Source organism: Schistocerca nitens, chromosome 3, assembly GCF_023898315.1.
Source record: "Schistocerca nitens isolate TAMUIC-IGC-003100 chromosome 3, iqSchNite1.1, whole genome shotgun sequence".
Taxonomy (NCBI): Eukaryota; Metazoa; Arthropoda; class Insecta; order Orthoptera; family Acrididae; genus Schistocerca; species Schistocerca nitens.
This window is the reverse complement of record NC_064616.1, coordinates 832,661,459-832,686,457: the sequence shown is the minus strand read 5'-3', so window position 1 is coordinate 832,686,457 and position 24,999 is coordinate 832,661,459. Positions and strand designations below refer to the sequence as shown.

The 24,999-nt window shown below is 40.3% G+C and overlaps 1 protein-coding gene across 1 annotated transcript in view; it reads right to left on the bottom strand.

Annotated features, from left to right (window-relative positions):
* Positions 1–1,089, bottom strand: part of LOC126248860 (CD82 antigen) — a 105,556-nt gene extending 104,467 nt beyond the window's left edge. Inside the window, exon 1 of the mRNA XM_049950296.1 lies at positions 850–1,089. Within this exon, the coding sequence (XP_049806253.1) occupies positions 850–915 (66 nt within the window). The 5' untranslated portion in view covers positions 916–1,089. The remainder of the gene's footprint in view (positions 1–849) is intronic.
* Between the last annotated feature and the right edge of the window lie 23,910 nt (positions 1,090–24,999).

The following is a 24,999-nucleotide window of genomic DNA, read 5'->3' as shown; positions in this document are numbered from 1 at the left end:
GTGTGTTTTCCCTTGACTATGCTATTTTTCTTACATTTGTCTGTTCCAAAAGCCATATTTATATCATTGCTGAATACTTCTGTTATCTTTAGTGATTGAGTTGTTGCTGCCAGTAGTTTTAGATCATCCATGTACAGCAAATGTGTGATTTCGTGTGGGTATGTTCCAGTAATATTGTATCCATAATTTGTATTATTTAGCATGTTGGATAGTGGGTTCAGAGCAAGGCAGAACCAGAAAGGACTTAATGAATCTCCTTGGTATATTCCACGCTTAATCTGTATTGGCTGTGATGTGATATTATTTGAATTTGTTTGGATATTAAGTGTGGTTTTCCAATTTTTCATTACTATGTTTAGGAACTGTATCAATTTAGGATCTACTTTGTATATTTCCAATATATTATTATTATTATATTATTATTATTTAATAATATCACTACCGCACATGTAAGCATTTGTATCATTTATGTTTATTAACATGGTGACAAGTAACCAATTATCCAAGAAACGTGGTTAACAGCACCATGTAGAACGCTATTTACATACCGTATTTTGTAATTGGATGTTGTTCTCGAGATAAAATACGTACAGTCTCCGATTTTGCCTCCCACGCTATTAGCCTACCTATCCTGGATGACGTATGTCTAAAAATGGTGTCTGTCATGCTACCTTTTTCCAATTCTCCCCAAATTTTAATTTTTCCTATAGGCATAGTTCCTACTTGCCAGATACCAAGTACTATATATTTCCAAAAATCGATTATAAAAAAAAAAAGCTTAATTTGAGAGTTACCACATACTGCATATAAATACTACTTTACTTTCGAATGTCAACAAACTAAACTCACCCAGAATATGAAGTTAAAGATAAACAAAAGGAACTTCAAAACGGCGTAACATCCCGTTAACGCCATTTCTGAATGTTGTGCGTCGACTGCCTACACAAAACACAATCACAAAATTGTCTCTTTTAACTGCTCTACCAAACAGTAGGCCTCTGCATCAATTCTGATAACTACGCCCCCACTTCAGATGTCTGCGTTTCGCACACCTCTGTTCACAGTTCCTATTTAGGAATTGCCTACACTTCATTCGTAGAAACTGTCGCTCTTGTAGTACCAACTTCTAAACGAAAACTGTCTATTACTAAGGAATATCACGATATTTCTGATTATATTTTGCCTAAATACGTTGCATCCTTCCTGAGAGCATCTTCCCTCATCTATAAAAGGTAAATATACATCTTAAAATAGTAAATAAAGATGGATCACATATTTTAAATTGTATAAAGTGATAAAGGAAAATTTAAAGGGGACAACTAAAACCTACTGTAGACCTGTCCACACGCTTGTGTTGTAAAATTAACAACTGCAACATTCCCTTACGGCTAGATGGTAGAAAGCAGCATAATGAAATAAAAGTAATGCTCTCCAACTGCTATGACGTGTTAACTAACACTGGAATTATATGCAGAACGACGTAAGCATCTGTACCATTCATGTTGATTAAAACGCTGAAAAATTAATAATTATCCAATAAACATATTTAACCCCCATACCAAAAGCTAAAAATCACCGGAGAAGCAGGTAACGTACATAAAAAAGAAAATGAACAAGCATTCAAGTGGAATGTGAAGAATTGTGCAGACAATTGTCACAGCAAGCAAAGTCTTCCATCCACGTAACAAGATTTTGGGGGCAGTGCGCACTCTTTGATCTGGCATCTAGTCTCTTACACCCTTCCAACTGCGCTACACTCCACAAATATAACAGGTGTGCACAAAATATGTTTCTCAGAATTTGTAGGTGTTACATCTTACATATTTACAAAATATTAAATTTTACCCTGTGCTATGCCATTTTCACTGCAGTGAACAGTTTTTAATGGTCACTTCTCTGGCGTTTTCAGTCAGTCATAAGACTGCAAATGCATGCAGGGCATAACACCAGTAGGGAGCGCTCACTGCAACGGACTGGTGCATTAGCAGCCTCAGGACTGATGAAAATTGACGAAGAAGCGACCATTAACAGCTGTCCACTCTAGTGGACGCTATACGCCACAGGGTTACCAGTTCTTATTCTCAAACTTCCAGGCAGATTAAAACTATACACCACAGCCAGGCTCGAACCTGCGATAGTTGCCTTTCGTGGGCAAGTGCTCAAGCGACTGAGGTATCCAAGCACAACTCATGAGCCCTTCCTGCAAAAGGCAAAGGTCTCAGGTACAAGTCTGGTGCATAATTGTAATCTGCCACGAAGTTTGAACTCAGTGTACACGCCACTGCAGAGCAACTATTGTTGTGGGTGGTTGAGAAGCGGTTCATGGTGGGAAATCAGTGAGATAAATAACTTCATATAAGCCGACATCTCATGAAATTTCTTCTACCTGTCAATCTCTCTGCTAGTATGAAGCATGTATATTCCTGCAGACTGAGTGAGTAGGGAAAATGGAGAGATTATGCACATCCACAATTTTCAAGTAGTGTGTTAACTGCAAGTATGCCTTTTCTATTGAAATTTAAGAGCTCACAGATTTGTTTTCATTTGCATTCGAATTAAGATCGTGCATTTAAACACATTATCTCAAGATTTTTTCTTTTCTTTACCAGTAATAGACCTCACTAAAGATCGTGACAATGATGAGACGTTTGATTATTTTGAATGAATATTGCAACAGAGCACTGAGCACTAGCATGATTATTTGTAAATAATGTGTGTAATTCTATAAGTTATAAATTAAATAAAGTAGTATCTGCTGTTATTGGTAAATTTTGCTTAGTGCATCATGTTGGAGTAAAATAAAATACTGGACAAATCATTAAATAAATGTTAGTGTTATGGAAACACAGTAGACAATATGTTTAGGCACCTCTTATGAAGCCACCATATTTTGTCACATGTATGGTATACACTCTGTGTTTGTGAAAGTGGAATAGTAATCTATACTAATCAGAATTTAGTGCCATCTACAATTGGTGGCTAGTGAAATCAACCGTTACTAAAAAAAACTTCTAAAACTGCGAGTTCCAGTTTTCTACACACCATTTCTTGAATATTGGGTGGAATAACAGAAGCTGCTCCACAAATTGCTCACAACACTATCATCAAATTCAGGGCATTTTATTTTCAATATAGTTACTTTATTGTGCCAAACTGTAGTATATAGTAAGAAATCAAACCGTTTTACATTTTGCTCCCAAAATATAGCACCACATAACAAACGAAAATTACATTTTAATGTTTTAGCTTCTCTCAGTGTACTTCTTGAGCAAATAGTTCACAGGTGAACTGCCAGATGTCAGTGTCCAACAGGAACAATATTTTGGCGAGTTGCCATCAGGTGCACTGATGAACTGACTGTTTTGGGACTAAAGACACAAAGAAATTAATGACATTAGCTGCCAGTCGACATTGATTTAAATCAATGCGGAAATTTGAAAATTTGTACCAGCTGGAATTCGAACATGGGTCGCCTGCATATAAGGCAGATGCAATCTCCACTGCACCATCCGGACACGGTTGTCATCACAACTGCATGGGCTCCCCTAGCACACCTCCCGCCAGATGCAAGTTCTCAACTTATCCACACACACTACTGATGTAGTGCCCCTTGCCCATTATCCTCATTACTTGCAGCATTTCACCGATTCTTATAAGTTGATCGATTGGTCGTCCTTGCCGTAATTATATGAGTGTTGCCGTTCTTTCTTCGCTCATTGGTTTAAATTAATGTCCACTGGCAGCTAATGCCATTAATTTCTTTGTGACTTGATTCACAGTGGCTGCGGGTTCAAAATGGTGTCTGTTATTTCGAACATGTCCAAAAGAACCACACATATGCTTAGGGACTGGCACAGTGTTTTTATCTACTTCTTCCCCCCCCCCTCCCCCTCCTTCTGTCCGACTGCTCTATCTGCTGTCAGTGCATATCATCTCCTTCCCCACTCCTCCTGCCAACATGTTGCTCTGTTCTCGATTCACGTCTAGGTACGCGTGCTGGCCACACCACTGTTGTTCCTCCGCCTCCCGCTAAAGTCAGTTTGTTGTGTGATACTGCCTTCGGCTTCTTAATCAGACTAACTTCAGGTTTCCAGGCCTTACTAAGGAGGTAGCCACCAACATGATTGATCAGTGATTCCCCAGATGTCGATGGACTTATTAATGACACAGTCACAGACGGTAAACATCTGTATCAAAACCTTAGTACGGTTCTGATCCATTTCGTGAAGTTCCAATAGGTAATGTTCCTAGACTGCCGAGTTGTTAGACTGCTGCAATTTGGTTTGAGGTTGGTGTTCTCAGAAATGATCTTCGATAGTGCACACCGTCTGAACTACATATGTCTTACCTCAGTGGCAGGGTATCCGATAGACTTAAAAATTCTTGTAGTCCGAGCTCGTCTTCGACTGTTCCAAGCAGTCACTGTGTTTTAGCTTGTGTGTAGAAGAGTGTCTTCATTTGGTTTTTCTGGAGAATTCGTCCTATCTTTTCAGATAACGCGCCACAAAAAGGAATAAATGCAGTCGCAGCATCTTCCTTAGGTTCCTTTTTTGTTTCCACCGATTGTACAGTTAGCGTAGGATTTATGGGCTCTGCGAAATTTCCACTCCTTGTAACCACTTTCTCTAGAACACTCAACTCAGATGTTCAAGTTCTTGTCTGTCTTTCATTGTCAGAGAGGGTGTGAGCTGTCTGTGCCCCATTCCTCCCTGCCAGGTGGTAGCTGTACACTTCTAGGTGTAAGTCATTGTGTGTCTTCTTCCAGTACACTCCGTAGACCAATGTGCTGACAGCTCTTCTTTTTACTAGGACATCAAGAAAGGGGACCACTACATCCACTTCGACTTCCAGAGTAAAATTAATATTCTAGAGCATAGAACCGAGGTTCACACATACTTACAGAACATAGTATCAGACAGAGTTAAGAAAAATATGCACAGTTGTGTATATACAGAGTGGTCAGCACAATGTCTTTATTGTTTACGTGGTATTTTCTAAAGAATCTCTTATTTAAGAATTTTGTATATGCACATCTAAGAATTCCTCTACACTGTTATACTTGCATCTAAGAACACACTTACCATGTAACAACAGGCTGAGACAAAATGACATTTTAGTTATTGTTTGAAAGCAGACAATGTTTTAATTTCTTTATACTCCTTGGAATGTTGGTACTCTGCATACATGTAGTAGTTCTCTTTACATCTAGTGCTTCAGTTATGTATATTTTTGTACACCAAAGCAATGTAGTTTATTTTTAAGAACATTATTACTGCCTATGGGTGCAGAACAGTTGCTGTCATTGTTTATAATTCTTTGAATTTATTTCTGCAGGTCTGCCTTGGTGAAAGGTTTCCAATGCACCTAATCACTTTATTTTGCAATTTAAGTAACATACATATGCGTATATTAGCTGTGCTGCCCTCAGAAGTAGACAATATGAGATGAGTGGATGAATTTGAGCATTAATATATTTTTAGTAAAGTGTCATAGCCAGCAGTTTGTGACATTTTTCTCACTAGAAATTGTGCTAATAGTTGACCTATTTTATCTATATGAGTTTCCCATACCATAAAACTGTCCACCATCAATCACAGAAACCTGCTTACTGAACTTCTGTAATATTTAAATCCCCAGGCTTGATAGCAAGATTGTCTGCTTTGACTGCCTATTTGCATGCATTCTCATGAAAGTGGTTTTACTTCATCCATAAAAAGATTGCACCCTCCAAAATAATTTTATACCCTACCCATCTCTAAACATGTCCTCATTTCTAGATCCTTTGCAGATTTAGTGGTTACTAGTAGAGATGTATCGTCAGTGTATATGATCACCATTTCATTTACAGTTTTGGCATGCCATTTACATATAGACTAAATAGTAATGGTCAAAATAAAGAACCTGAAGTACACTATGTGTTACCTCCTTTAAAGTTCAAAGCACGTTTTCCTAGACTTTTTGCTTATTTTCAATAAATGTCTTAATAATATTGTTGACTTTCTCAAAGTCACCCATAGATATCGGCACTATCGTGACTACGGATTCGACATTGAATCCTGAGCTTTCTGGGATCATCACTCATGTCACCAGGCTACCAAGCTTGTGGCACTGCCGATAGTGGTCACAATCAGTCCTTCGTTCTTAAAAGTCTGGTCGGACTTTTCAAGAGTTGTGAAAATGCCTGCAGTCTGTTTGAGTTATTGGCAGATGTGTTACACACTCTGTATGCTTTTGCACTCTGAGCAGACAGAAGGTAGTATAAATTTTCCGCCTGTAAGCATATACAGGAGCGTTAATCTAAGAAGAGGACCTTATGGACGGGCTATGTTCGCTTTCCTTTACTCATATTTCTAGGATTTGATAGTCTGTGCTCAGACATCAATTCCCTAAAGCATTGCAACAAAATTTTTAAGAAAAGCATAACCTTAAAAAGTTGCATTTAAAAATGAAATGATTTCCAACCACTCTTCAGTGCAAAATATTTTACACATGCTTCATAGATGTTTGTAACTGAATGCATAGGGTCGACGATTTGTGATGAAAGACTCTCAGGTTTGAATCTCTTTTGCACTTTTCTTTTATTATATATAAACTCCATATTTTTGTCAAGTGGAAATGATAATAAAGAAAGGCTGAATCATAATTTTCTAATGAAAATAACATCATTTGATATTCTGTTATGGGTTACATGAAACAAATTAAAATTTGATGCAATCTTATATATATTAATAACACTGCAGAATGAATTTCAGTCTATATATCCACTCTTTCTACTAATGTACACTAATTTCTTCTTCTTCATTCCATTGAGAAACAAGCATATGAAAAGTACTAGTATTACTAACGAAGCTTCCTGTCTGATTAATATGATTTTAATCTGTGAGGACACCTCATTTCTATGCACACTAGGCTGCAGAAAGAAAATTCATCTGCAGTATCTTTGATGTACATAAATCATTTCACGTACCTACATAAAAGTTTAATTTGTTTCATATGACTCACAATGGAAAATAAAATGTTTTTTTTTTTCCTTAGAACTGCCGTTTGTATTGCTTATTCAGATGTCTCGCTGCGCACCAGTCTTACTGCTCTGCCAACTTCACTCTGTAGCCAATTCAAAGACGTATCTAATACCCTTTGTCCAGCTTGAAATGAAGTTGCCTCATGTGAAAATCGTTTTCACTGAGCTAATGTGTGTTAGCATTACCTTTCCAATGTGATCTGCAAAATGCTCGATGGACACTCTGTCGGAAATATGCATGCTGTGGAGTTGCTCTCTGTAAAACCTTGCTGTGTTTTTCGTCTTGTACATTTATACAAAAGTCGTTTTAAATTCGTTGTTGGTAGCTGTACGACTGCCTGAGGTATCACACTTGACGAAATCGAGTGCTTCATCTTGGATGCACAGTTCTGCCACATTACTTTGTCCGAGTCACACCAGGATTCTAAACTTGCTATATTTTTCAGCTTACTAAAAAACACGTGAACATTCTCGTCTGATCTACGGTGGAAGACTGGAACCGTAGGGATTAAAGAGCAGTTCTTAACTACCGCTTAGTCCATTGTATTCTCATCGGTTATACTCTGAGGGCTGCGATGTACTTCACCTACATTCTTCCTACGTTCTACATTTGCATTTAAAAGAGGAATTTCTGTGTGTAATTGCGTTATAACAGTCTGCAAATCCACACATTGCTGTGTATCCATCATGATTGATTACCCAGTTACTCCAGTAATTAAAATTCGCCATATTTGTCATTTGCGTGCTCACCAAGCAGAGCCAGTATCTGCAGCAATCTTACCTTCAGTGCTGGGTCTCGCTCCACTGCTTCGCCGGAGAGACGTTGCCCGACAGAAGAATAGTGTCTGCATCAGCCTTGTGTCAGTTCCACTGCTCCACACACGAATACCACACACTAACTTCCATGAATAATGCCGATCACTGCTACATCTCATGAAAGACTGTATGTTTTTTTCCCTCCTCTCTGAGTAAAGGAACACTGAGGATCCCACTGCTGACAATACTTTTTAAGGTATCTAGTCCAGGATGAGTGATGGCGAGGTATGGGGTCATCAGGGCGAGGAGGTAATCAGTATATACATACACTGTAGTGGTCAGTGCCCTGGTGACCAACTGAGAATAACCCAGCACAGATGAACTGCAACGTGTGATGACACAACCTCCAGCTGACACAAAAGTCCCACTTTCATTCTGCATGCCAAGATGTATCTGTGGCCAACGACCCATGTATCCAGAATCATCAGATGCGGGAATAAGTGTGCAGCACTGGGAGGTGAATGTTCGAGTATCCTACATCTATGCTCTTACAAAAGTAAAAGATAAGTAATGCTATATCGAAAATGTTTTGACATATTATCTTTAATATTTTCACAGATGTCAAAAATATTGTATGGAATTGCATAAAAATTACAAAAAACTGGAGGTAGAAAACAATGGCGAACATTGTTGTCTGGTAATTGATTTTTGCTGATACCTTCAAAACCTATCATGATAGAGTAAAACGGTTTACATATTCGAAATCACCATTAAAGGTACAGTAGAGAAAGTAAAGATCATGCCAGATATCTATAGCAGTTAATGGAGGTAGAAAGAAATTACAAACACAAAAAGGCAGGAAACCATACTGATTGATGACAATGTGTTTCAAGAAGAAGAAGAAGAATTTAAATATCTGGGGGTTGCCGTATCTGAAAGAAAGGATGAGAAACAAGAAATAGAAGCGAGGATAAAAGTGGCATCCAGAGCCATCATATTCACTCGACAAACTACTGTCATTCAAAATTTTATCAAGGTAAGGACATATAAAAGTACACGGTCTAGTCACATTAATGTGACCACCCCTTATGTTTGATGTCAACATGCAATAATAATTCACAGACTGGAGGTGGCAGCACTAGCAGTGAAGGTATATAAAGTGTGCCAGGGGGACTAAGAAAATCGTGTAGTCGTTGACATAACACAGAAACAGAGCGATTTATCTGACATTATCCAAAACTGAAGCTCGGGCAGCTGTGGTGCACCATGGGCCATAGGTGACAGGACTGAACGATGGTTGTGGAAATGTGTATGGATGAATAGATGTGCAACTACTGAGCAACTGACTGCCCAGATGAACCAAGGAGCTTATCAATTACAGTTCAGTACAAATTGCTGCATATGGGCCTCTGCAGCAGTCAGGTGACTCATGCACCCATGCTGAGTGCTGTTCATCAGCTACGAAGGCTGGAATTTGCACGCCAATACCACAACTGGAATCCACTGGCGGCGACAGATGGACTTTTCAGATGAATCAAGTTTTATGCTCCATCGGACACATGGCCGTTGTCGTGTACAGCTGTGCAACTATCGTTGTAATGTGCTATGCTGGAGGAGGGGGCGTTATGGTGTGGGGAATGTTTTCGAGACATTCCCTAGGTGATTTCATGTTTGTTGAATGCACAATGAATCAGCACAAGTATGTACCTATCCTTCGGGACCACGCCCACCCTTACATGCAGTTTATTTTTTCTTGGCACAATGGCATCTATCAGCAGGACAACACACAGCTTGTGGTGTACGTGTGTGGTTCAAAGAGCGCCAGGATGAGTTTACTGTACTCCTCTGGCCACCAGACTCCCCAGATGAATACCTAATAGAGAATCTGTGGGACAACCTCAGTTGGGATGTTTGTGCCATGGATCCTAAGCCAAGAAACCTAGCACAGCGGGCCATGGCACTGGAGTGAGCTTGGGCCCACATCCCTGTCAGTACCTTCCAGAATCTCAGTGACTCTCTTCCTGCACGTCTCGCAGCGTCCTACGTTGCAAAAGGAGGTTATTCAGACTTTTGAAAGGTGGTCACATTGATATGAGTGGACACTGTAGAATCAGATCAGTATTATTATAGGGGCAAAAATATGGAGAGCAGATAAGTACACAAGGATGAAGATAAAATTTTTCGAAAACAAAATCCTGCAGAAGATATTTGGACCAATTTGTGAGGGAGGAGAATAGCGAAGAAAAAGAAACAGGCAATTCAGGGTGGTATATAATGAACCAAATATCGCTGCAGAAGCCAGGACAAGGAGGCTGAGATTGACCCGGTACATCTATAGAATTGAGGAAAGACCACAATTGAGAGAAGTGTCGGAGAAGAAACTTAATGGGCGAAGATCTTTAGGCAAACCAAAAAATAAGATGGAGAGGCCAGGGGGCCAAGGACCTTCACATACTTGGAGCAAGGGAAGACGATACCAAGGACAGAATGCAGTGGAGGAGGCTACTTGCGGAGGCCAAAAGCCGACTGTGGTTGGTGGAGCCAAGAGAGTAAGAGTAAGTACGATATTTATTAGTAACTACATAGGATGAGTCAAGAGGAGACGTACATGCTTTGAGGGCTGATAGCATTAGTGATCCTGAACAAAAAACGTGTAGGAATATATGTCCTACTCTTAACAGTTTCTGAGGAAACTAATGAAGACAATGGAGAGCAGGATAAATGCAGGGGATAGCAAATGAAACATTGTGATCTATTGTTCAAAACGTCCACCATCAACTGCAATGCATTTTGCAACACTTGTAGATAGTTGCTGTATTGCTGATCTGAGGTTCTTTGTAGCGTCTTTAACTTGAGCGCGACTGAGAATGTCCTCCTATGTGTCCACTCTGCGCTTATGGACTTTGATTTTAAACCAACTCCACAAACAGTAGTCTTATGAAATAAGATTGGATGATCTCGGTGGACAAGAAATGGCTCCACGGCGACCGATCCAACATCCAGGATACGGTTCAGTGAAGTGCTGTGCCACTGGCCACACAGAATGTGCAGAAGCTCCACCGAATGTCGCACATATCAAACCCCCATAACAAGGCAGATTATAAGAACGGATTATGGGTAGGCGTCTCATAACAGTAGAAAGTAATTAAGCAGGATTACAAAAGCTTGTTCCCAAGAGATAAGTGGGATTCTTTGCCACATATGGAATAGCTCTCTGAAGCAGGGTATTTTCCCAGATAGACTGAAGTATGCCATTGTTAAACCACTGCATAAAGAAGGGGATACGTCTGATGTCAACAACTACAGCCCAATCTCTATTCTGACTGCCTTATCCAAAATTCTTGAAAAAGTAATGTGTTGTAGAGTAGCTTCACACCTTTTTTAAAAATAAAGTTTTAACAAAATGTCAGTTTGGTGTCCAGAAAGGTTTTTGAACGGAAAATGCTATATATAATTTCACTAATGAAATATTAAATGCTCTGAGTAAGCGGAAGTCACCCGCTGGGATTTTTTGTGATCTCTCAAAGGTATTTGATTGTGTCAATCATGGAATACTTCTAGATAAGCTCAAGTACTGTGGTATGAATGGGACAGCACTCAACGGTTTAAATCATACCTAACTGGAATAGTGCAGAAAGTTCAAATAAGCAGTTCACATAATATGAAAAAAACTGGTGATTTCTCAAAATGAAAAACAATCAAGAATGGGGTGCTGCAAGGTTCGGTCTTAGGTCCTCTGCTGTTCTTAATATATATTCATGACTTGCCATTCTATATTCACGATGATGCAAAACTGGTACTTTTTGCCGATGATACAAGTATAGCTATCACACCCAACAGACAAGAATTAACTGGTGAAATTGTAAACGTGGTTTTCAGAAAATCATTAAGTGGTTCTCTGCAAATGGGCCCTCATTGAACTTTGACAAAACACAGTACATACAGTTCCACACAGTAAATGGAACGACACCTTTAATAAATATAGACTTCGATCAGAAAACAGTAGCTAAGGTAGAATATTCAAAATTTCTATGTGTATGCATGGATGAGGGGTTGAACTGAAAAAAAAAATAACACTGAAGATCTACTGAAACGTTTGAATTCAGCTATTGATGTTATTAGAGTCATTGCAAATTTTGGCGATATACATCTCAATAAATTAGCTTACCACGCCTATTTTCATTCTCTGCTTTCGTATGGCATCATATTCTGGGGTAACTCATCATTGAGTAAAAGAGTGTTCATTGCACGAAAGCGTGTAATCAGAATAATATTAAGTGTCATGAAATATTTTGCGTAATGTAATATCTTGTATATACACCTTTTATTAACCTGACACGTTCCACATGATTACGAAGTGTCGTATTCATGATCTATGGAACAAGTACTAATCTAATGTGACACGATCAAGTGCTGTCTGTGTAAGAAACATCTAGGAGGAGGAGGAGGAGGAGGGACACCGAAAGAGTGAGGAATTTCTGGCGAAAAATGAGCAGTAAGTACCATAGAACATAGCATGCGACAAAGACCGAAGTAAAGCATCATGCACCTACGAAAAAGCAGGAAAGAAGTTTTTGGCGAAAATTGAGAACTATGTGGTATAACAGAGAAAAAAGGTAAGAGACGGATTTAGGAGTGACATATGATATAGGCGAACAGGATTTGGTGACACAAATTACGACAGCACACGTCCTGAGGAACACACTGCACTACCTGCAGAAGTAAAAGAAGATCGACAATGCAGGAAGTGAATCTGCAACATAAACAGTACGAGACTCAATGCCAGCTCGTACAGGAAAGAAACATTTTCTACAAAGAAGTAAACAATAAAACACAGACTAGAAAAGATCCGCGACAGATTTATGAAAGCATAGAGAACATTATACTGTTCACTATGCTGGAAGAGCCGATTACGCTTACTACAGCGTTAAGACATCTAGTAAGGTAGAAGCATCCAGAAGGGGAGTATATTACTTATACTGTCCCTGATTTCGTAGTGAGAATCCATCTCAGAGAGAACAGCCTGCCAACAGAAGGGGGAATCCTTGAGAAGTTACTGAAGCAGGTTTCTGCCAGAAGAAATGAATCGTTCTCCTTAGATACCTTGTACAATCACTTTGTGATGACACATGGTCGTATAGCATTCGATCACAGGCGAGTAGGGCAAGACTGTCGAATATATACCTGTCACCCCTAATGTCACTTAACAAGACCATAACAGTGACAAAAATATCACAACACTGTTCAGAACACTGTGTGGAACTGTTAGATCGACGAGTATCTGCTAAGACTATAGGATATTAGTCACCTAGGACAAACTAAGCCTCTAGTGTACTCCATTGATGCAACTGCAAAGTCATTGATGACGTGAAAGACAACTAGAAGAAGCCATTATGGAACTCAGCCTATGCGTATTGAATGCACCCTAGAATCTGCAACCTACGAACAGAAGGTTGGAGCAACGTCAAATACTGATGTCACTTGAGCAAATACGACAGCGGCGCGCCGTGTGAAGGTTGCGAGTGGAATGACATCGAGTGACTACAGTATCACACACTATACCACCACTGCAAGGGATATCCAAGATGACACAGAAAACGCGATATATAAGATAAAGGACGCTAACTGGGAAGAACTAAGCAGAGTGTTTCAGTGTCCATGAAGTCCATCGCTGGGTGATAATGTAGCCATTGCTGGATGATAATATAGATGCTAAAGGGCAAGAACTGACAGTGGCAATACATAGAGCAATGGAGGCATCGACACATATCACCAGAGGTCATTCTAAAGCAGTATTTTGCATCGAGGGGGCCACAGCTAAAGTTAAGATGCAAAACATGAAGAGCCTGGAAACTATACCAGAGCCGCGTGACCCAATGAGTGTATCTTGCAAGGAAGGGTTCCTGCAGCGTGGATGAATGCTGAAGTGGTAATAATTAGTTAGGGGCAAGATACGGATACAGTGATACCCAAATCCTACAGACCAGTTTGTGTTTTGAACATTCTTGGATAGATATTTGTGTGCCTATTATTCAAATGATTACAAGATCACGAACTGCTACACAGGATAAGCCCTCACCAGTATGGATTTAGAAAAGGGAAATCAACTAGACACAATTAATAAGCCAATGTCACTAGCGAGAGATACTCATTCTAGGTACACTCTAGCGATGATGATTGATATTGCTGGCGCTTTCTATAATCTATGGTGGCCATCTTTCTTTGGTTGCCTTAGGGATTTGGAGTGTCTAGAAGTGCTGCATAATTGCCTGAGAGACTACTGTCATGCGCGACATGCTTCTTTATCATACCCAGGAAAGAAAATAACGAAGACAATAATAAATGGCTGTCCACAGGGACTGGTGTGTGATCTGGATTTTTCGGAGGTAGCACTGGAGCCCATACTACAGAAGTTAGGTGACAGCAGTAACATAAGTGGTGGCATTTGCAGATGATGTGCTGTTCATTGTAAGTGGTGACTCCAGAAGAATTATAGAACACAAATGTAATGCAGCTCTCCTCGAACCTGAGGCTGGTGTTGAAGTGTTAAATTGTCATTAGCACTGCACAAAACAGCGTATTTGCTGCTGAAAAGTAACCTAATAAGAAACCCTAAAATAAAATTAAGTGATATAATGATTAGGAGAATCGCAGTAATGAGATATCGAGGGGCATTTCTGGACGAACGACGTAACTTTGCACATCACGTGGAGGAAGCAGGCATGAAAGGTACCATCGTAATGAATAAAATTATAACTATTGCAAATAGGCTATTTTGGCTTCCCTTGAAGACAGCCAGAGTATACCACCAATCTATATTAGCATCAGTCATTGTATTTGGTGCAAGCGTCTGGGCTCATAGACCGTAACTAGTGAAGGCAGCCTCAATAGTGAGAAGAGTCGAATGAGGCGTGCTACTAAGATTAACAGGTGCCTATCACACTACCCCGAACGATGCTTTGTTAGTATTTCTATGAATATGCCCACCGGACGTGGAAATTAGGAAAAGGGGAGCATTGTACTGTTTGAAGAAAGGCAATAAAATGGAAGTACCAAGGGTGCGTGGAACTGAGGCCAATTCGAAAATGGCAATAAAAGACGCATATTACAATTATGGCAAAGTTAATGGAACACTTCAGCCACTGGCCAGAGAACATTTCTTGCTAACATCAGGGAGGGATTAAAAACGAATTTTCTTAACCCATCGAGTGGATTGATACGTTACCTGGCTGGCCATGATGCTTACGCCATGTGTCTATACAAAATCAGAACACAGATGAATGATAGCTGCGCCTGTGGCAGCGTGGGCACACCAGAAGACACATTGTGGGACAGCACGCTCTATGAAGATGCAGCAGTTAATGGACGTTAAGTATTAAGGATATGAGATCCCAAAGCAGAACTAAGGAGCGTGTCGACTTGGCGCGTCTTGGACGATACTGCAGCCTCAGTATCCAGGAAGGCCATGGAAGACTTCACGTGGCATTCAACTATAAGTCATCATACTGCCTTCCAGGCTAGACACCATACTCTGTAGATGGAGAGAAGATGAATGAGTGAAATACTGCCACAAGAATCTGCACTGCGTTGGTGCTAGTGATCATGGAAATGTGGATTTTAAGAAGCGACAGTAATGGGTGGAATTACTCGTTAGAGTGGAATCGCTACTGATGTGCTGGCCGACGCCAAAGTAGTCCAGCAGACTATGGCTGCTGACCGGGGTACCAGAAAATCCAGTAATGGAAAGAACAATCTACAAGTTAAATGCACCAAAATAAAATGAACAAACAAAAGAATAAATTCTGTAGTGTTTATAATAGATTAGTAGCTGAGTAATTGTTGTGGAACTTCCTGGCAGATTAAAACTGTGTGCCCAACCGAGACTCGAACTCGGGACCTTTGCCTTTCGCGGGCAAGTGCTCCACCATCTTTTTTTTTTTTTTTAATCTCATTTTGTTCGTTTTCGTTCGTTGTATTTGCTCGAGGCGGACGTCGCAAGACACCCGTTTCAGTTCGTAGTTAATCCATTAACTCAGTTTTTTTTTATTACAGAGGGCAGCTAACCCTCTGACCGAACACGCTGATATATCGTGCCGGCTGTGCAAGTGCTCTACCATCTGAGCTACCGAAGCACGACTCACGCCCGGTACTCACAGCTTTACTTCTGCCAGTATCTCGCCTCCTACCTTCCAAACTTTACAGAAGTTCTCCTGCGAACCTTGCAGAACTAGCATTCCTGAAAGAAAGGATATAGCGGAGACATGGCTTAGCCACAGCCTGGGGGATCTACCCAGAATGAGATTTTCACTCTGCAGCGGAGTGTGCGCTGATACGAAACTTCCTGGCAGATTAAAACTGTGTGCCCAACCGAGACTCGAACTTGGGACCTTTGCCTTTTGCGGCAAGTGCTCTACCATCTGAGCTACCGAGGCACGACTCACGCCTGGTACTCACAGCTTTACTTCTGCCAGTATCTCGCCTCGTAGCTTCCAAACTTTACAGAAGTTCTCCTGCGAAACTTGCAGAACTAGCACTCCTGAAAGAAAGGATATAGCGGAGACATGGCTTAGCAACAGCCTGGGGGATGTTCCCAGAATGAGATTTTCACTCTGCAGCGGAGTGTGCGCTGATATGAAACTTCCTGGCAGATTAAAACTGTGTGCCCGACCGAGACTCGAACTCGGGACCTTTGCCTTTTGCGGCCAAGTGCTCTACCATCTGAGCTACCGAAGCACGACTCACGCCCGGTACTCACAGCTTTACTTCTGCCATCCCCCAGGCTGTGGCTAAGCCATGTCTCCGCAGCATCCTTTCTTTCAGGAGTGCTAGTTCTGCAAGTTTCGCAGGAGAACTTCTGTAAAGTTTGGAAGGTAGGAGACGAGGTACTGGCAGAAGTAAAGCTGTGATTACCTGGCGTGAGTCGTGCTTCGGTAGCTCAGATGGTAGAGCACTTCCTGCGAAAGGCAAAGGTCCCGAGTTCGAGTCTCGGTCGGGCACACAGTTTTAATCTGCCAGGAAGTTTCATATCAGCGCACACTCCGCTGCAGAGTGAAAATCTCATTCCAGCAAAAAATATACTATTCCATATAATAAATAAAGTAATTATACAATCATTTGCACAGGAGAGGTCAAGTGATGAGAAATCGTACTGTACGTATTTTAGAGCAACTAGATAACTTCCTATTCCTGTACTTCCAGAAGTATGGGGGTGTTTGCCTGTGTTCCCACACCTTCAAGTCGTTTCTATAAAAATAATGCCCCATTGAACACTACGGGTAAGGTTAGCAACTGCTGACGTCTTCCAACTGCGGAGTGGGGCCAGACTATTGCATTCACGCGGAATGCTGCGTGTTCGTAGACTAGCAGGTAGCAACAGAACGGGGAGTCCTGTAAGCTGCCTCAGCCATAAGCCGACACGACATAGGTCAGACTGAGACCACCGGCCGATGGCCACCCAAAGCGTTCGCACGCTGTCAGTTTCTTAAGTCAAACCGCATCTCAACACAACCTTCTTGAATTCAGCGGTTCGCAGTAGTTTCTAATATATGATATTTTTTCTGTCAAATCACACTTCTAGGCCTACTACAGTGGTGACTTACATGATCACTATCGTGTTTCACTGAATTTGAGAAGCAAAAAATGCGAAGCCTACGTTTCTTTTACGTTATTATCTTACGTCCTTTTGACAACGTAGTCATTTGAGACAGCTTAGTGCTAACTTATTGTAGCTTAATCTGCAGACATCACTAACACCGATACCCAAGTGGGGACACGAACCCAGCCTTTGCGAGCCGGCCGCAGTGGTCTCGCGGTTCTAGGCGCGCAGTCCGGAACCGTGGGACTTCTACGGTCGCAGGTTCGAATCCTGCCTCGGGCATGGATGTGTGTGATGTCCTTAGGTTAGTTAGGTTTAAGTAGTTCTAAGTTCTAGGGGACTGATAACCACAGCAGTTGAGTCCCATAGTGCTCAGAGCCATTTGAACCATTTTTTGAACCAGCCTTCGCGTACGTGCGGCTCATGACCGCGCCTAAAGCTGTTCCGCTGCAGCGACCAAGCACCATTGGGTTTTCAGGGTCCTGTGAAATACTTATGATCTGTTGGCGAAATATATATTACCAATAAAATCATGTGGGAGGAAAGCAGGTGGGTAATGATGGCATTATAGGATTCAGAAACAGGACGCAAACAATAAAAATTCATGAACTAGCAACAGGAGTTCATTTTTTCTTTAAATACAGTTATGACAGTTTAGGAAGCTCGAGAACAGATTCTTCCTTCTACTCCAGCAGTTTCCTTGGCAACCACCAGTTTGTTTCTTCAAGATTTGCCTTCCGAAATAAGGAAACAGTTTAGAGCAAAGCTACAACTCTAAGTTCTAACACTGTTATGAAATTCATGCTTTTTTCAGAGTGCGGTAGAAGCATACGCTTAGTACCTCAGAATAAAATATATTGATGAGGAAAACGCATCTTCCTCAGTCTTTGGCAGAGTTGCCCTCTGCACTTTGGAGAAAGAGAAATGAATCTGAGTTTTCTAGATTTCAGTATCTGTTTGAATCTGCTGACCCTAACATTTATACTCTTACTGTATGAAGGAATGGATTGCGAATGAATCCACAGACGTTATTTTCGTGTACATTATTACATTTGGCTAATTACTGTTTGTTCACATTCCGCATCAAAAGTGAGAAGAAAGCTAAAATGGGGGAGAAGCGTTCATCCAGATCGAAAACGTGCAATTGCAGAATAAAAGGGACTGTCGTAAAGTTCTCACTATTTGCAACTAATGAGTATATTTTCAAGTATTCCTTCGGTGTTCATCACTTAATTATCAACACAGATCGCTCATGCCTCAGCGAATATTATAATTTTATTTGTAAGTATAGTTGTTTCTTCTGTAGTTTATTCGCTAAATGGAAGAGGCTTCAAAGTTTCTTTTTGAATTGTTACATCAAACTGCGTGGCATTGTTTACATCTTCAACTACAAGTAAAACATACTAGATAGGCCGACATAATCAGCCCCTAAAGCAGTCAGAAAAAAAGCATCGGTCACGCACCAGGGGAAGGGGGGGGGGGGGAATTGCCCCCATTGCCCACTCCCTTGGATCCGCTCCTGGATCTACCCATCTAACCTTCAGCATTCTTCTGTAGCACCACATTTCGAAAGCTTCTATTCTCTTCTTGTCCAAACTATTTATCGTCCATGTTTCACTTCCATACATGGCTACACTCAATACAAATACTTTCAGAAACGACTTCCTGACACTTAAATCTATACTCGATGTTAACAAATTTCTCTTCTTCAGAAAAGCTTTCCTTGCCATTGCCAGTCTACATTTTATATCCTCTTTACTTCGACCATAATCAGTTATTTTGCTCCCCTAATAGCAAAACTCCTTTACTACTTTAAGTGTCTCATTTCCTAATCTAATTTCCTCAGCATCACCCGACTTAATTCGACTACATTTCATCATCCTCGTTTTGCTTTTGCTGATGTTCATCTTATACCCTCCTTTGAAGACGCTGTCCATTCCGTTCAACTCCTCTTCCAAGTCCTTGGCTGTCTCTGACAGAATTGCGTCATCGTCGAACCTCAAAGTTTTTATTTCCTACTCCGAATTTTTCTTTTGTTTCCTTTACTGCTTGCTCAATATACAGATTGAATAGCATCGGGGAGAGGCTACAACCCTGTCTCACTCCCCTCCCAAGCACTGCTTCCCTTTCATGCTCCTCGACTCTTATTACTGCCATCTGGTTCCTGTACAAATTGTAAACAGCCTTTTGCTCCCTGTATTTTACCCCTGCCACCTTTAGAATTTGAAAGAGAGTATTCCAGTCAACATTGTCAAAAGCTTTCTCTCTAAGTCTACAAATGCTAGAAACGTTGGTTTGCGTTTCCTTAATCTTTCTTCTAAGATAAGCCGTAAGGTCAGTATTGCTCACGTGTTCCAATATTTCTACGGAATCCAAACTGATCTTCCCCAAGGTCTGCTTCTACTAGTTTTTCCAACCGTCTGTAAAGAATTCGTGTTAGTATTTTGCAGCTGTGGCGTATTAAACTGATTGTTCGGTAATTTTCACATCTGTCAACACCTGCTTTCTTTGGGATTGGAGCCGGCCGGAGTGGCCGAGCGGTTCTAGGCGCTGCAGTCTGGAACCGAGCGACCGCTACGGTCGCAGGTTCGAATCCTGCCTCAGGCATGGATGTGTGTGATGTCCTTAGGTTAGTTAGGTTTAATTAGTTCTAAGTTCTCGGCGACTGATGACCTCAGAAGTTAAGTCACATAGTGCTCAGAGCCATTTGAGCCATTTGGGATTGGAATTATTATATTCTTCTTGACGTCTGAGGGTATTTCGCCTGTCTCATACATCTTGCTCACCAGATGGTAGAATTTTGTCAGGACTGGCTCTCCCAAAGCCGTCAGTAGTTCTAATGGAATGTTGTCTACTCCGGGGGCCTTGTTTCGACTCAGGTCTTTCAGTGCTCTGTCAAACTCTTCGCGCAGTATCATATCTCCCATTTCATCTTCATCTACATCCTCAAGTACATCGCCCTTGTGTAGACCCTCTATATACTCCTTCCACCTTTCTGCTTTCCCTTCTTTGCTTAGAACTGGGTTTCCATCCAAGCTATTGAAGCTCCCGGAGTAGACAACATTCCATTAGAACTACTGACGGCTTTGGGAGTGCCAGTCCTGACAAAACTCTACCATCTGGTGAGCAAGATGTATGAGACAGGCGAAATACCCTCAGACTTCAAGAAGAATATAATAATTCCAGTCTCAAATGGCTCAAATGGCTCTGAGCACTATGCGACTTAACTTCTCATATATTCATACAAGTGGTTGTCTTTTCTCCAAAGGTCTCTTTAATTTTCCTGTAGGCAGTATCTATCTTACCCCTAGTGAGATAAGCCTCTACATCCTTACATTTCTCCTCTGGCCGTCCCTGCTTAGCCATTTTGCACTTCCTGTAGATCTCATTTTTGAGACTTTGTATTCCTTTTTGCCTGCTTCATTTACTGCATTTTAATATTTTCTCCTTTCATCAATTAAATTCGATATTTCTTCTGTTACCCAAGGATTTGTAATAGCCCTCGTCTTTTTACCTGCTTGATCCTCTACTGTCTTCACTACTTCATCCCTCAAAGCTACCCATTCTTCTTCTACTTTATTTCTTTCCCCCATTTGTGACAATTGTTCGATTATGCTCTTCCTGAATCTCTGTCTAACCTCTGGTTTAATCAGTTTGTCCAGGTCCCATCTCCTTAAATTACCACCTTTTTGCAGTTTCTTCTCTTTTAATCTACAGTTCATAACCAATAGATTGAGGCCAGAATCCACATCTGCCCCTGGAAATGTATTACAATTTAATACCTGGTCCTTAAATCTCTGTCTTACCGTTATATAGTCTATCTGATACCTTCTAGTATTTCCAAGTTTCTCCCATGTGTACAACATTCTTTTATGATTCTTGAGCCACATGTTAGCTACAATTAAGTTATGCTCTGTGCAAAATTCTACCAGACGGCTTCCTCTTTCATTTCTTTCCCCCAATCCATGTTCACCTACTATGTTTCCTTCTCTCCCTTTTCCTACTCTCGAATTCCAGTCACCCATGACTACTAAATTTTCGTCTCCCTTCACTACCTGAATAATTTTTTTTATCTCACCATACATTTCATCAATTTCTTCATCATCTGCAGAGCTAGTTGGCATATAAACTTGTACTACTGCAGTAGATGTGGGCTTCGTGTCTATCTTGGCTACAATAATGCGTTCACTATGCTGTTTGTAGTAGCTTACCTTGCACTCCTATTTTTTATTCATTACTAAACCTACTCCTGCATTACCCCTATTTGATTTTGTATTTATAACCCTGTATTCACTTGACCAAAATTCTTGTTCCTCCTGCCACCGAACTTCATTAATTCCCACTATATCTAAGTTTAACCTATCCATTTCCCTTTTTAAGTTTTCTAACCTACCTGCCCGATTAAGGGGTCTGAGATTCCACGCTCCGATCCGTAGAACGCCACTTTCCTTTCCCCTGATAACGACGTCCTCTTGAGTAGTCCCCGCCCGGAGATCCGAATGGGGGACTATTTTACCTCCGGAATGTTTTACCCAAGAGGATGCCATCATCATTTAACCATACAGTAAAGCTGCATGCCCTCAGGAAAAATTATGGCTGTAGTTTCCCCTTGCTTTCAGCCATTCGCAGTACTAGCACAGCAAGTCCGCTTTGGTTAGTGTTACAAGGGCAGATCAGTCAATCATCCAGACTGTTGCCCCTGCAACTACTGGAAAGGCTGCTGCCCCTCTTCAGGAACCACACGTTTGTCTGGCCTCTCAACAGATACCCCTCTGTTGTGTTTGCACCTATGGTACAGTCATCTGTATCGCTGAGGCACGCAAGCCTCCTCACCAACTGCAAGGTCTATGGTTCATCGGGGGGAGTAATTAGTTAACTGTAATTAGTAACTGTTTAATGTAGTTTTGTAGTAGTAGAAGGAGTTGTAGTTTTTTAATCTCTCTCTTTTTTAAAAATTAATTATCAGAAATAAAGAATTAATACGTAACTTATTACTAACGAAGGAAGTGTGAGTTGTATGGACTATTTTAGCTGTTTAGATAATAGTCTGTAATAATGAAGAATAAATAAATAAGCTCCAGCATACTAAAAGCATGTATGACATCGTATTGCCAAAGGAATATCCTCCATGTATTCTGGTAACTCATTTTGAAGGAAGTCATGATGCCATTCTCCATTAAGATGGTTATCTAAAACAGCGGTATGAAAGAGTTGGTCATCAGTAATATCCATCGGACATGGCCCATAAAGACAATACTACACGGGCTAATGTCGCTTTAGGTATATTTGCGTGTAAGTGTTGGTGAACTATGATGTGTGACTCATGCCCATGATTTTCCAAAACCTGTTGGTATATAAATAACTTTAAAAACTAAAGATAAGAATAGAGATAAAAGCATACTACGTAAATTGAAGGTGGAGGGGGGAGTGGAAGTAGGAAATGAAATGGAGGGAATTATTGATGACAGCTGCATAGGGACTTCATGCAGAATCAGTGGCTACAAGTGAAAATGTGTGGCAGATCGAGACTGGAACCCAGCATCTCCTGCTTGTTAGGCAGTTACGTTAACCACCCAGTGTTTATTGCAACTGCATCGGCTATTTTTGGATGCCTCCCAGTTGACTAAAAACCATCAACAAGCGCCACCTATCCCCAGGTTCCATCCATGTCCTCCATGCTTGCTACTTTGAGATTCCTGCAGGAGGTCGAGTGTAATTGTGTGTATGCAATGAAGGTGCATATACAACATTACTGTTATGTCTGTCAATTTTTTGTTTTAGATTTTAATTTAAACTAAATATTTTTAGACATTAGATTAAGCTAAATTGTCCTGTGTTGCAAGTACAGTCTCTGTATTTAATGTGACCAAATAGGACCAAATAACGTTCAATAAGTCTATGGAAACATAGCACATTTATATCAAGAAAGTTCTAGAATGAAGTTTGTTACAGAATTTTCGTGTATGTAGTGTTGCCTGTAGAATGTATACATAAGTAGAGGAGAACAGTTGACATGTCAGACTGATGAGAGTATTCACTGATTAAAGATTTATGTATCTGAATTATTATTAATAAATTCTTAACATGGCAGCAGCCAGCAGCTATTAACTGAAAGAAGATTGTATTTTAATAAAATAGTGATTTATAAAATTGGATGTGGCTGACTTCACAGTACCAGTGTTTGATGGAGAGGACTGTGGCAATTGGAAAAGGCGAATGGAAATGTATTCTGAAAAGGAAAAATGCCACATACTGGCTGCAAGAACAAAAACGAGCACTGACATGGTGGGTACCTTGGATGGAGAAACTCTGATTACAATCAACTATGTATACACAGAGATTATGAACAAGCAACTGGAATTTGTGAATAATAAGGAAACTGTGTTGGAGATAATGAAAATGTTTGACAAATTATACTCCAAGGAATCGACAGTACTATAAATTATTTGCAGAGACATGTTGGATAAAGAGGTTAAAATACTATAGTGTCATGGCAGCATTCCTCTGTGTTTTTTTAAAGAACATGAATAAATTAAAATCAGAAAATGAGAAGCTAAACTAAAAATTGGAATGCTGCAAGACTCTGTGAGCTTTATCGGATATTTTGTCGATATTTGCAAGAAGAAGAACCAACAGTAGAATACATTAAAAGTAAAAATCGTATGATGGGTTTTAAAAACAAGGATGGAAGTCGAAGTGTAAAATCCAATTCATTTCATATTGCAAAGAAAAATAGTATTAGCTAACAAGTACAAGCAGTGTAACAGATATAGCAGATGAGGGCCTTTCAAGAATGAGTATCACTAGTCAGGAATATGCAGAGGTTAATGGAATTATGGCAGGCATCACCAAGGAAGCAGCCAGGGCAACATGGGCAAAACGATAAATATAGCGGTAACAATAAGTGGTCACACGTTCAAGGTGAGCAGTACAGTTCAAGAGATGTTCAGCATGGAGAAGGCAGAGCCTATCAATGAAACACAATCAGAAAGAGCAATATTGCAATGGAGATATAATGTTGAGTCACGTAACAACAAACAGAATTGCTAACTGGAGAGAGGTTACATAGGTCGCCGTTGATCATGAAAATATTTCCCTGATTGCATAACTTTTAAAAGCCTGTAATCGAAAAAAATCGTGGATGTTAAAGTATTGGAAACTACAAAAATTGTAAATATAATTAGTTGTTTTCTAGTTTACAACGAAACGATTCCAATTGAACGAAAAATGTATTTTATGTCAACAGTATGGACAGAAATTTGATTAGTTATTCTAAAGTAACAGAAAATGTAAACTTGTATTTGTTGGCAATATCTCAAAAGTTTTTGATACAAATAATAACTTTATTGTGATTGCTTCAAAAGAAAATAAGATGTATAAAATGATAAGCCGATTTTATAAGAAAGCGCTTAATAGAAATAGTGTGAGTAATAAGGATACATGACAGCAAAAGAGATGTGGCACCAGACACTGAGACATGCAAATTTTAATGATTTGAATGGGTTGTGTAAACGTGAGTTAGGAGATTGATTGCAAACAAATTTAATTTCTACGTGGAACAGTTTGAAGTGCACGCATTGGGCTTGGCACCTTGTAAACCTAAGGTGCTGTACAGATATATCGATGA